Source organism: Pseudophryne corroboree, chromosome 8 (assembly GCF_028390025.1).
Source record: "Pseudophryne corroboree isolate aPseCor3 chromosome 8, aPseCor3.hap2, whole genome shotgun sequence".
In the NCBI taxonomy this organism is placed as follows: domain Eukaryota; kingdom Metazoa; phylum Chordata; class Amphibia; order Anura; family Myobatrachidae; genus Pseudophryne; species Pseudophryne corroboree.
The window spans coordinates 451,628,909-451,641,828 of record NC_086451.1 but is presented as its reverse complement, the minus strand read 5'-3'; the positions used below and the strand labels follow the sequence as shown (position 1 = coordinate 451,641,828).

General features: G+C 45.4%; 1 protein-coding gene across 3 annotated transcripts in view; it reads right to left on the bottom strand.

Annotated features, from left to right (window-relative positions):
- PHF1 (PHD finger protein 1) overlaps positions 1-7,541 on the bottom strand; it is a 43,419-nt gene extending 35,878 nt beyond the window's left edge. The window contains exons 1-2 of one of the 3 annotated variants that reach the window (XM_063938272.1): positions 7,344-7,541; positions 233-423 (exon numbers count right to left, since the gene is read on the bottom strand). In XM_063938272.1, coding sequence (XP_063794342.1) covers positions 233-406 — 174 coding nt within the window. In that variant the 5' untranslated portion in view covers positions 407-423; positions 7,344-7,541. Of the gene's footprint in view, positions 1-232; positions 424-2,272; positions 2,442-7,343 lie in introns of those variants that run through there. The other 2 variants (XM_063938273.1, XM_063938274.1) reach the window with 2 other exon arrangements.
- Positions 7,542-12,920: the final 5,379 nt, after the last annotated feature.

Genomic DNA, 12,920 nt, shown 5'->3' with positions numbered 1-12,920 from the left:
CACAGGTGTGACCATTAGCTGTTCAGAATGCAATGATGTAACTCCATCTGGGCACTTAAGGGGAAGTTGATGGGCGAGTAACAATGGCACGAGGGCATTAGACAACAAGGGACTCAAGTAAATACAGACTTATGGATAATGATTACATACCAGTCGTAATTTATTTGTGACTCACAATGAATTGTCTTGCTAATAATACCACGAGAGCTGTAAGTGGGAAAAAAAATATCACCTTCTTGATGATTCCCAGATAGAGAAGTCCGTCTGTCCACCGAGCTAGAACATCTTGCCCCTCCCAAAAACGTGCAAGAGTCTGGAAACGAGGCCGTTTCACCAGAGCAGGGGTCACTCTGGGGCTGGCAGGTGTGGTGCGGCTAGGTCGGGTCGGGGGCTCTCGTCCCTCCATCACATTTTAACAAGAACCTGTGGTTATACAGAAAAGAACAAAGAATCGGTTTCTGGAAGAGTATAATACTAAGCTTGTAGACACTGCATAGTCTAAGTAGTAAGACCTCCATGAGGTGGGATTAGATTGCTGAGCAAATTCCCACAGTAGTAGTCAGAAGCTTTCCAACGGTACAAGTAAGTTACTGACTACAAAGTGCATTGCTGAAGCTACAGCTGTGACCATCCAACACTGGGGAATCATTTGTAATATATTATAGTACGATGTCCCCTGATATATTACTGGTCATTGGAGGATAACTAATATTGCCCTCTCTTAATTTCTAAGAGGGGTACGACCACCAACAACTGGGCTGCTCTACACAAAGTCACTGTAGAGAAGTTCATGCATGAATTATATGGATTAGAATGAGTTCCTGACTACAGTGTGAATTCCCCCAACAGGCCAATCGCCTAATGTGTAGGGCCAATATGATAGCTCATTGTTACAATGTCACCGGCTCCAAGACACAATACAAAACAGAACAAAAGTAATAAGCTGATCCTTGAGCAGGAGAACTCTTCCGTGGTACCTATCTCACTCCCTGGGGCGGAATTTACTAAGCAAAGCTTTACAAAGCCGACGCGTCTACAGCAGTTTTAGCCATCTGATTTAAAGGGGCAATAGAACTACTGTAGTATCTAATTCTATTGTTCCTTTAAATCCAGCGGCTAAAGCCACCATAGACCCGGCAGCTTTGAATAACGCTGTTTAGTAGGTTTTGCTGCTGAACATATTAAGGTTCTTTAGACAAAAAAAGTCAAATAATGTCATTAAAAAATGCAATAAATCCTTTAGGTGTTTAGTTTGTACTATCCCAAACAATTCTTCTGTAAAATATTAATTGACCAGATCATGCAATAATACAGTGGAATATATGGCGTACATAGGACACTGAAAGCCATTGATGGCTCTACAATTGATGGTTGATGGCTTTAGACCATCAGTAGATAACCATCGATGGTTCACCCCATGACCCAGCATCATCAATGTTTTTACTGGGTTTGATGACACAATCAATGGTGCAACATCTGAGCTACGCCATCAGTGGGTTGGGTTTTGTGTTTTGTTAAAACAAAAAACACTTCCCAACGGCCATAGACCATCAATGGTTGCAGGACCACCGATGATCGATGGACATACATAGCACAAGATAAAAACACATTTAATGCAATTAGGAATTAACTTGTGAAGAATGACATGAAACCACAGAGAGTTCTTGTACGATAAACCACACAAGCAACTAAAATGGTTGTCATGGGGATAACGTTACTAAACAGAAGTGTTGATGGCGGTTATACACATAAACAGCCATCCCCATACGTAATCTCAATGGCCCCGGATGGATAAATGATTCTAATTTAGTTATACAATAACTTGTGGGGTCACCAAGGAACGCTGCATCAATATGTAAAGTGATGGTTGTATTATATCCCTGCAAATGTAGGGATATACCATGTATCAAACCCAGCTATTTTAAAAGATAAAACTTTGACAGCTCCACCCTATAGGGACATTCGTTCTAACGTGCAAACTTCTGATCTTATTTATAGCCATACAAAACATAGCAAATCTTGTCTTACATATGCTTAAATGTAATTAAGTTTTGTCCCTTTAAAACAATTTAGAAGAACATGAGTGATTTGGGTGTAATATCGGGAAAAGCTGATTGTGGGCAGACCACAGCGTTTAATCGTGCCCCCAGGACACGCTCGCTGCTCATATGTCTCTGGTAATTGTGAGCAGCTGCTGAGAGAATCAATAAAACAGAGAGACTGACTGACTTAATCTGTGTTTCATTATATGTAATGACACAATGATAAAAACCTGTTCAGTCCGTTAAGTCTGAAACATTGCGCTCATCGGTTGGATGGGACTGGTGTGGCTGCGGGATGATGCAGCGATGGTATCGGATGCCTTCGAGTTGAGAGTACTTGTAATACTATTGTAGCATGAAGTGTTACTCTACAGTCAGTGTGTAAATGCTATTTTATACAGCCTTAATGCTGACCCATGTCTGTGCGGACAGCTGCCATCTGAGGAGAACACAATAGGGAGGATTTGATTGTTTTTTGGGCGCCCCACCTTTGAGGGAGCAATTCAATAGTTGCTCCGAGCACCCATTACTTCTGCTTGCAGCCTCCTGAGATGGCTAGCAGACATGTCCAAAGCTTAGTTTTTGTGCAACATTGTAGGGTTAAATGTAAGATTTTAGGAGAAGAGCCAGCGGCTACATCCTTGGGCACAGCTTAACTGGCTTCAGCAGCGTGAATTCCCCCGGCCAACCTGAGGGTCACTCAAATGACCGATGTTCATGCAATGATCTGATGATGCGTCTTTGGATGCAGCAGCAGATTACAGAAGCCGGTAGGGCACATCTTTCTATTACAGACACCTCCTGCGGCTTTTACATACTTTAGCACAGCCGCTGCGTCATTGTAGCTCAAGCGTCCATCTCCGAATCATGCCCATAATACACTACATTTCCATGTTGGACAATCTACTGCGTCTCTTACGGTTTACCATATTCTTACAGCCATTTCTGTGGGGTTATGTTACAGCACATACACAGTACACTGCATGTGATTTGGCGTTTGTGGTGCTAAACCTACGATAGAGATGGTTGCATACAGGCAGATCTTATCCATTCACAAAAACTATTCCGACTATAATCATTCAACAATTTAGCTAAGCATAGAAACATGGACATTGAAAATCTGCATAAAGCACCATATTCAGCTCACTCACACAAGTTTAAGGCCACAGAAAAGCCTTTCTCGATTCTAATATTCATCAACCGAAATCAGGTCTCCAAATTTTGATTTAAAAAAAAGAGAAACCTAGCAGAAGAGAAGCTTGGATCTGTTGACTATCAGCCATAAATGGGCTGCATATAATATTTTACATTATTATACTGTATTAATAAACAAAATAAAAAAAAAAACAGAACACATAACTGGTGGCGTTTGTTTTTCGAATGGGTGCCTTATTTCAATTTTAAAAAAATGCCAGTTTTCTGGGCGTAGCACTGTTTATTCGCAAAGTGCACCAATGTATTTCCAGAACTAACGATTAGCATTCCTGCCTCAATCAGCCACAAATTTGTAAATTAAATTTTTTCTGTGAATAACAAAAAGTTTTTTGGTAATTTTTTAGCCTGCAATTCAATTAATGCACTTTTTTTCATGGATAAATGTACCCGTTTTTCGTGCAAAAAAACACAGCATCTGGGATGACTTCCCGGATCCATGGGGGTAATTCCAAGTTGATCGCAGCAGGAAATTTTTTAGCAGTTGGGCAAAACCATGTGCACTGCAGGGGAGGCAGATATAACATGTGCAGAGAGAATTAGATTTGGGTGTGGTGAGTTCAATCTGCAATCTAAGTTGCAGTGCAAAAATAAAGCAGCCAATATTTACCCTGCACAGAAACAAAATAACCCACCCAAATCTAACTCTCTCTGCAAATGTTATATCTGCCCCCCTGCAGTGCACATGGTTTTGCCCAACTACTAAAAAATTTCCTGCTGCGATCAACTTGGAATTACCCCCCATATGTTTTCACGATAGCGGTTGCATTTATCTGGAATTGTGCGGGGATCAATTAGCAGCAGTAATTTACCACTAATATTTGTATTCCCCGCATAGTGATGATTGTTTAATGTCAATTTAATCGTTTGCAATGAATCACAAGATAAGCAAATGGAGCTTAAGCCCTGGTTGAACTCAGAACAAACTCTGCTCATTTCCGGTAATACTGTATAGGTTACCGGCTTCACAAGTGCAGGAACTACAGGTGTGTCTTCATACAGCCATCTTCTTTGTACCATTTGGTGCGACACATATGTTACATGACTGTTGCTACAGTAAGTACTATTTTATCAATTTTGCATCTCAGTTTACAAATAGGGTATCCCACGCCGAGAATTAGTGCACAGAAACTTACTGAATCAATGGGGTTTTTTTTTCCTGTGCATTAATCCCCGATGGTGCCTTTTCCTTGCAGCTCTTGAAGCTCTGAGGAAAAGTATACCCTGGGTGTTAACACGTGGGTTAATCCTTGCTAATTGAATCAGGCCTGCGCTGTTTATCCGGCAGCTAATTGAATATGCCCTATAGTATGCTGGGGGGGGTTTGTGCAAAGGAATTGGTATAAAGTAGCATACCAATTCAATGCCTAGCAAAGGTCACTCTTATTGGACTTGTCTCTTGAATGTTTAACCTACACAAAGGAGTATTCAATTAGTGTCTGATCCGACACTTCAGTATTCTGTTGCGGCCCGTTTCCCTTCTGATTTCGACCATTCATTTTTGCCCTCTTATTGGTAAAAATGGGCCGCGACGGGGTCGAAAACACATGGATGAGCAGAGATTCCGCTTATCCATGTGTTTTTCGACATTTCGGAATTATCGACAGGGTGGAAAACCAGCACTTCAATTGAATATTGACGTGCCAAAAAGTGCCGATTATCAGCAGAAAGTGCTGTCTCCACCATGTCAAAAATTCCGACACTACTTGAATACTCCCCATAGTGTACAAAGGGCCTGATTTATATTCATACGCAAACCCGATGGTTTACATAAAAATAAGTTTGGGGGTCTGGACCTGTGCAGAACAGGTCTTGCAATGTCGCAACAGCACTCGGATCCTCTGTAATGCTACAGGAGGCACCGATCTCCTACAGATGCCTCTTCCTGCATTAGAATTTTAATCAGATGTGGAGTTGGAAGCGGCTGTGCAATTCTATACAAACATGTACTGGGCGTCCTACGTATGATTATTGTTCCAGCATGGCTAAGTATAGTAACAAAGTCCATGGCATGCTAAATGGGCCTAATTGAGGAGTTATGTGGACACATCTGTATTCCAGCAATAATTATAAAAGTTCAAAAATTCAAACTTGGCATAAAAGGATATAGGATCTCCTCAAAATCTATACACTGAAAAAATACAGGAGACTTAATGAGTTGAGCATGGCAATGGGATGTGACCTTAGGTGTGTACCATGGAATGCAGGACAGGTGTATACATACAGCAAAACACACATAAAACTGTGGAGTATTAAAGGTGCAATCCAAATTTAATAGAAAAGCGAGCACACGACCAATCAGAACTGTTTATTCATGATACACCTAGTACGCAGCAAAGTGCACATAACAGCAACACACAAAGCCATTAAAATACTGATCCGTTCCCGCCCAGTAAAGCTGCAATGGAAGAAAGTTAAGGCTGTGGTTTAACCAATCGACATGCAAAAAGCTAAATTTACAGAGAAAAATATCAAACAGATAAACTGGTATTTAAGGATTGCACCTTTAATATTTACCAGTATCAGTCTTAAGGGAGAAGTGTGAAAATGCAGACTTTATGCAATGATGACGCTAAACGGACAATGAAACAAATTATACAGCGTGGTAGCAATCAGAAAATGGGAATCCCATGCGATAAAGTACAAGACACAGCGAAACTTTCAAGAGCGGAACAGCGGAGGCCAAAATCATTTCCCAATTACTCCTTTCTTTTTCTAGACATTAGATTCTTGATTTAAATTCAGTAACTGAGCTTGCAAATGATACGGTCCCAAGCTGCCTGCTTTGGTACATTCAGCTGTGTAATTACAGCATTTAATTTACTTCAGTATTCTCTACTTAATTCTTCTCCCCCTCATATTTAGACCGGCCGTAATTACGCTCATAACATTGCTAGCCACGCAACTAAATCTATTGGTTAGACGCCGCTAAGATAAGGTGATACAAGTACTTGTAAGTACTTTCCATAAATCATGTTATCAAGAACCTTTGAGCAGCTCTAAGAAAACCTCCATTAACTCATTCTACATTTACGTTATTCAAACTGGATACTTCTATAGTAATGTCTCATATTCTGCCTCAGTTCTGTTCACGATTTTTTCCAAGTAGCGTCGCCAAAAGTCTAAACAACTCTTGGCCGATGACCAAATGTGGGATCTTCGTTCCCCACTGAGTTAGAGCAGTGTAATTTGGAGATTAAAAGTTAATTATTTACTATTACGAACTGCAAATAGCATTTATACTGCAGATTCATTGCCACCTACGCCGTGAAAGGGCATATTTTTGCCCTGGGTAATCTTATGTAAATTATTTGCGCAAGATCTCACGAAGTGTGAGAAAATTAGACGGGATTGCCTGCACCTGACGATATTATTATGCTGCAGTTTTGCCGCACTAATTATGTTATCCTGCATCACCGGTAAAAACAAGTGGGTAAAACACTTATTTAACAAATAACGTTGCTGAAGCTCACTTGGGTAGCAGCTAAAATAAAAAGCGGTCGAAATGTGACAATCCCACCATCCGCAAAGGATGGGCGTAAAAAATAAATGCCCCCCTTGCTGCATCTCAGGCATAAAGAGGTTAACAATGAAGATATTTTGCATCACAAGGCTCCCTATTATAGAAGAAAAGCAGAACGCGTTAAACTTTCCTTTAAATGCTCATTTTCCTCATTACCATCCTGGGATACAATAGTCATAATGACAATGACAGCCTGCAATCTACAGGGACATCAAAGCAGCTAGAGTAGGGGGGACGACGACAAATGTGTCCCTATTTTCTGGCTGGTTGGATAACATAAGCATGCTGCATAATGAATTGAGGCCAGGTTTGCATGCAGCCCTGCTGGGAAAGTAATGCTTTGTTCTGGATCCTCCATGTCACTCCTGTCATGCTCTCGTGCATCCTGCACTGCTATAGTCACCCTGCCAGCAAAGTCCCTGTCCTGCCCTAACGTCACTGTGATCCCTGCGCAGCATCTGCATTCTCCTCCCGCTCCCCATCCTCCTGAGGCGATCCCTACACCACGGCCTGTCCTGGTAATTGGCCTCTGCTGCTGCCTCTCTCAGAGACGGTGCTCCCCTCACCCCAGGGTCCCCTCAGATTCCTCCCCCGGCTCCTCCTCCTCTTCTTCTTCCCCTCACTGTGGCTCGGTGTCTTCCTCCCCCTCCTCTCCCGGGGGGGTCCGGGCAGGAGCGCGTTCTCCTCCTTCTCTTTCCTCGGGCCGCACCTCGGCCCGAGTGACGCAGCAGCCTAGAGGCAGGAGGAGCCAGGCAACGACCCCGGCGACGTCACCACGCCCACCCCCGGAGCCAGCCAATCGGAACCGCTCGATAGGAGAGGGAGGCAGATCCACGCTGTGTCCATTTTTTTTTACTCGCGAAGTGGGCGTGGCTTGCCCGGCGCCGCTCGCTGTCCGTTGCAGCCAATCAGAGAGCTGTATTCGGAAGCGGGAAAACCCTGAGGTACATATCAGCCAATAGGAATGCGTTGAATAAACGGACACTTGGGGACCGGTCACTGCCAATTACTAACTGGGATCTAGGCGGGAAAACTTGCAGCCAATCATGTTGCAGTTGATGTTAAGCGACTCATTTACCTCAGTGTACGCTGGTTTTCTATTATACTGTTTTGTTGGTGGTTTAACCATGTAACTGACTTTATTATAAATAAATAAAAATTATATAGCAGACTTTTTTATTTTATTTAAGCAGGTAAGTAATCATTTCTTTAATTATTTTAGTGAAGAAAAAATACTACTAGAGGGTGTCTAATGTAGCATTACCTCCACCACCCAAGGACCAAGAGATCCCCCCCAATGTCCACTGTGTAATCATCACCTCCCCCTCTCCCCACCCAGTGTCCACAGATATGTCACCGTTTTAATATTACACCCACCACCCAGGGGCAATATGTGAAGAACTATTACACCTCCCCCCCCCCCCCCCCCCCTCTTCCCCCAGTGGCAACAGAGATTGGTGTAACGCTGGGTACACACGCAAACGACACATCTGCGGTCATGCCGACTCAGTGGCCGATCCAGGTAAGTATACATTCTTACCAATCGGCCACTTGATTTGACGGTCAGAAAACCCCGCTGGGCAGGCATTTTTATTTGGCCACTCAGCTGTGTATTCGGTGGACAGCGTATCTGAAAATGTATCACCCATCATCTGTGCTGCACAGCCAAAGTGATATGTCATCGGGGATACACACCCACGACAAGCTTATGATATACATTCATAGTCGGTTGCAAATCGCCTTCCACCCAGGTTCCTCTTCAACGGTCCAAAGCAATGGAAATCACTCAGTGCCAGGTGAGGGCTGTAGGGAGTATGGTCCAGTACCATTGCTGATGGATCGCTGCTCATCTTGAATGTCTGTCCTGCCGTTATCAAAGGCAGTGCACTAAACCTGTTTCCATTACTTGAAGTTATCACAGTACACCTCGTCAAGTTGGTGATCAGAAGCGGTTCTTGGTGTGGACAAGCAGTGCCTGCGCCCGGGGCGCTGCGGCCTGGGGGCGCAGCAGCAGTCACCCCGCAGGCACCGCCGCCTACCCGCGCCCCGCTCCCCAGCTGCAGCAGACGCCGTGGGCTGTGTGGGCGTCCGCTGCAGCCGGCTCCAGTGACAGACACTAGAGGTTATTATTGACCTCTAGTGTCTGTGCGGCGCTGCTATGGGAGAGACGTCATGACGTCTCTCCCATAGAGGAGCCGCGGGAGGCCAGACGGAGTAGCGGTCGGGAAGCAGGAGCTGGGCAGTGGTAAATATTGTTTTTTTTATTTTTGTGTGTGTTTGTAAGCAGCTAAGGGGCACAGCGACAGGGGGCACAACTACTGGGGGCAAAGCAACAGAGGGCATAACTACTGGGGGCAAAGCAACAGGGGGCACAACTACTGGGGCAATCTACTGGGGGCATAGCTACAGGGGGCACAGCAACAGCGGGCACAACTACTGGGGCAAATCTAGGGGCATAGCTACAGGGGGCACAACTACTGGGGGCACAACTACTGGGGGCATAGCAACAGGGGGCACAACTACTGGGGCAAAATCTACTGGGTGCACAACTACTGGGGGCACAGCAACAGAGGGCACAACTACTGGGGGCATAGCTACAGGGGGCAAATCTGGCTACAAAGGGCAAAACGGCCTCAGTAGTTTATTTTTCCTGTTCACAGTGTGGCTCAAAGCTGGCTAAGGGTAGTGCTGACGCAGGTACCCTCTGTACTTCGTGCTCTGGTGCATCAGTGGCGGATCAGCAGGGAGGTTGCACAGATCAGTCTATGCCCCCATGGGTCAAGAACATGGTGGATGCCATTTCAGATTTGCGTCAGTCTAGGTCGGAGGCTGAATCTGCTCAGACTCAGGTGGAGCCTCTGTGGGCCCAAAATATGGGCAAGTGTCTTACTGATTTAACTCATTCTTTAAATAAGTTTGTAAATTCTGCCAGCAGTTCCGCTGCTACTAAACGACCACAGCCGTTACCCGCTATAACGTTTCCGGGAGAGGAGTTGGATTCTCTGACATCTCCATTGGAGGAAGGGGAGGTAGATCCTGAATGGGAAGAAGTTTCGGCTTGGGAAGACGAGGAGCTATCTACTAGTTCAGGTGTTAGATTACTAATAGAAGCCATTCGTCAGACTCTTAATATGCAGGATGCGGCAGTGGCGGAGACTTCCTCTGCCTTTTTCAAACGACAGAAGAGACAGGTTACTGCCTTCCCTTCTTACTCTCACTTTGCAGATATTTTAAAAGAACCCTGGCTTAAACCGGATTCTCGTTTCCAGGCTCCTAAGAAATTAAAATTTCTATATCCTTTTACGGAGGAAGATACAAGATTTTGGGAGACGGCCCCAAAGGTAGACGCTCCTATTTCACATTTGGCAAAAGCTACGGTTATTCCTTCGGTACAGTCCGTGACTTTAAAAGACCCTACCGATAGGAAGATAGAAGCATTACTAAAATCTATGTTTTCTTTATCAGGTGTCTCTCTCCGTCCAGTTCTGGCGAGTGCCTGGGTCCTTAAGGCCGTGGATGAATGGCTAGCACAGGTCGTATCTGGAATGCAGTCGGAAGATCCGTCGGAAGCCATTCAGTTAGCAGAACAGATTTCGGAGGCTCTTACTTATGTGGGTGAGGCCTTGTTAGATTCGGTTGCGCTACAGTCCCGTGTTTCTGCCTTGACAGTGTCAGCAAGACGGTCTCTTTGGCTTAGGGTTTGGAATGCTGATTCGGACTCAAAGCAGACCTTGACGGCAGTTCCTTTTGAAGGGGAGTTTCTTTTTGGGTCGGAGTTAAAGAAGATTATTTCAGATACTACTGGAGGAAAAAGCCCCTTTCTTCCATCTGCTCCTCACAAACCGAAACCTACAAGGTTTCGGTCCTTTCGTACGCAGGGCAGAGGTAGTTTGGATCTCGAAGAGACAGTCCCATTCCGGCTATTCGTCACACCTCTTCCAGACGATCCCTCCAGAAGTCAAGCTCTTCTTCAGGCAACAACAACCCTCTTACAAAATGGAGTAATCCTTCCGGTTCTCTCTCCTCAGAGGGATCGGGGTTTTTACTCTGGTCTTTTTCTCGTGGACAAACCGGATGGTTCGTTCCGACCCATTCTGCATCTAAAAGCCCTCAACCCGTATCTCTCAACCCAAAAATTCAAGATGGAATCCATTCGCTCAATTATCACCGCCATGGAGCCAGGGGAATATTTGGCTTCAATAGACATAAAAGACGCCTACTTACATGTTCCGATTTGGATAGGACATCAATCTCTTCTGAGATTTGCAGTCGGTCCGTGGCATTTTCAGTTTCAGTCTCTTCCCTTTGGTCTCTCCACGGCTCCTCTGGTTTTTACAAAAGTCATGGGTCATGTCGTCGCGGTTCTCCATTGTCAAGGGGTCAACATCACTCCATACTTGGACGACCTGTTGGTCAAGGCCCCGTCAGCGGAGATTCTCACTCAGAACCTGCGTCTAACGATAGAGACTCTGCAGTCATTCGGGTGGATAATCAACTTTCCAAAGTCGTCTTTACTCCCGTCCCAGAAAATGATTTTTCTGGGACTTTTATTCGACACCAACAGCCAGAAGGTGTTTCTTCCTACGGACAAGATTCAGGATCTGCAGTCCAGAATCCGGACCCTGTTACGCTTACCGGTAGTGTCGGTCCTCAGATGCATGCAGGTGTTAGGCAAGATAGTGTCCTCATTCGAGGCAGTCCCATACGCCAGATTTCATGCCCGTCCTCTTCAGGCTCAGATTTTCAGCTGTTGGACTCGGACGGATCCACGTCTCGAATTGCAGTTGATCCGCTTGTCGGTAAAGGCTCGTCAGTCGCTTCACTGGTGGCTTCACAGTCACATTTTGAGAAAAGGAGAGCCGTTCACGGTTTGGTCTTGGATGATGGTCACCACGGACGCAAGCCTCAGCGGTTGGGGAGCAGTGTTCCAGACTCATCACTTCCAGGGGCGCTGGAACAGTCAGGAGTCAAAGTTACAGATCAACATTCTGGAATTGAGGGCAATCCGGTATGCACTTCTTCAGATTCAAACCATGGTACAGGGTCATCCAGTTCGTGTGCAGTCCGACAATGCCACAGCAGTGGCTTACATCAACAAACAGGGAGGAACTCGCAGCTGGTCCGCAATGAGAGAAGTCGCTCAGATTCTCACGTGGGCGGAACGTTGGGTTCCCGTAATATCCGCAATTCACATTCCAGGAGTCGAGAACTGGGAAGCGGATTTTTTGAGTCGTCACACGATTCATCCGGGAGAATGAGAACTTCACCAGGAAGTGTTTCTCTCTCTAGTGGGCCGCTGGGGAATGCCCGACGTAGACCTCATGGCGTCTCGCCTCAACAAGAAACTTCCTCACTACGGCTCGCGGACTCAGGATCCTCAAGCATTTCTGATCGATGCTCTAACGGCTCCGTGGCAGTTTCAACTGAGTTACGTGTTTCCGCCAATTCCACTGCTTCCATGTCTACTTCAACGCATTCGGCGAGAAGGTCTCGCAATAATTCTGGTGGCTCCAGATTGGCCGCGCCGACAGTGGTACACTCTTCTGCGCAGCATGGTCGTCGGAGACCCCTTTCGTCTCCCCCTGCGACCAGATCTTCTTCTACAAGGGCCATGTCGCCACCCAGATTTAAGTTGGCTGGCTTTGACGGCTTGGTTCTTGAATCCAACATTTTAAAAGCAAAAGGTCTTTCTCGTTCTGTTGTACAGACGATGATTCGGGCTAGGAAACCGGTGACTTCTGGCATTTACCATAGGGTATGGCGTATTTACATTGCTTGGTGCGAAAAGCGGGGCTTGACTCCGCATTTGTTTAGACTTCCTCGCCTGCTCTCTTTCCTTCAGGAGGGTCTCGATAAGGGTCTGAGGCTTTCTTCACTGAAGGGTCAGGTTTCAGCCTTGTCGGTTCTTTTTCAAAATAAACTAGCGATCATTCCAGAGGTTCAAACATTTCTTCAGGGAGTACTTCGAATTCAACCACCTTTTGTTCCTCCGGTTCCTCCCTGGGATTTAAACTTGGTCCTTACGGCCCTTCAAAAATCTCCATTTGAGCCTTTGGAATCTGTGGAACTACGTTATCTAACACTAAAAGTGGTTTTTCTTTTGGCTATTGCCTCAGCTAGACGAGTGTCTGAGTTGGCGGCTC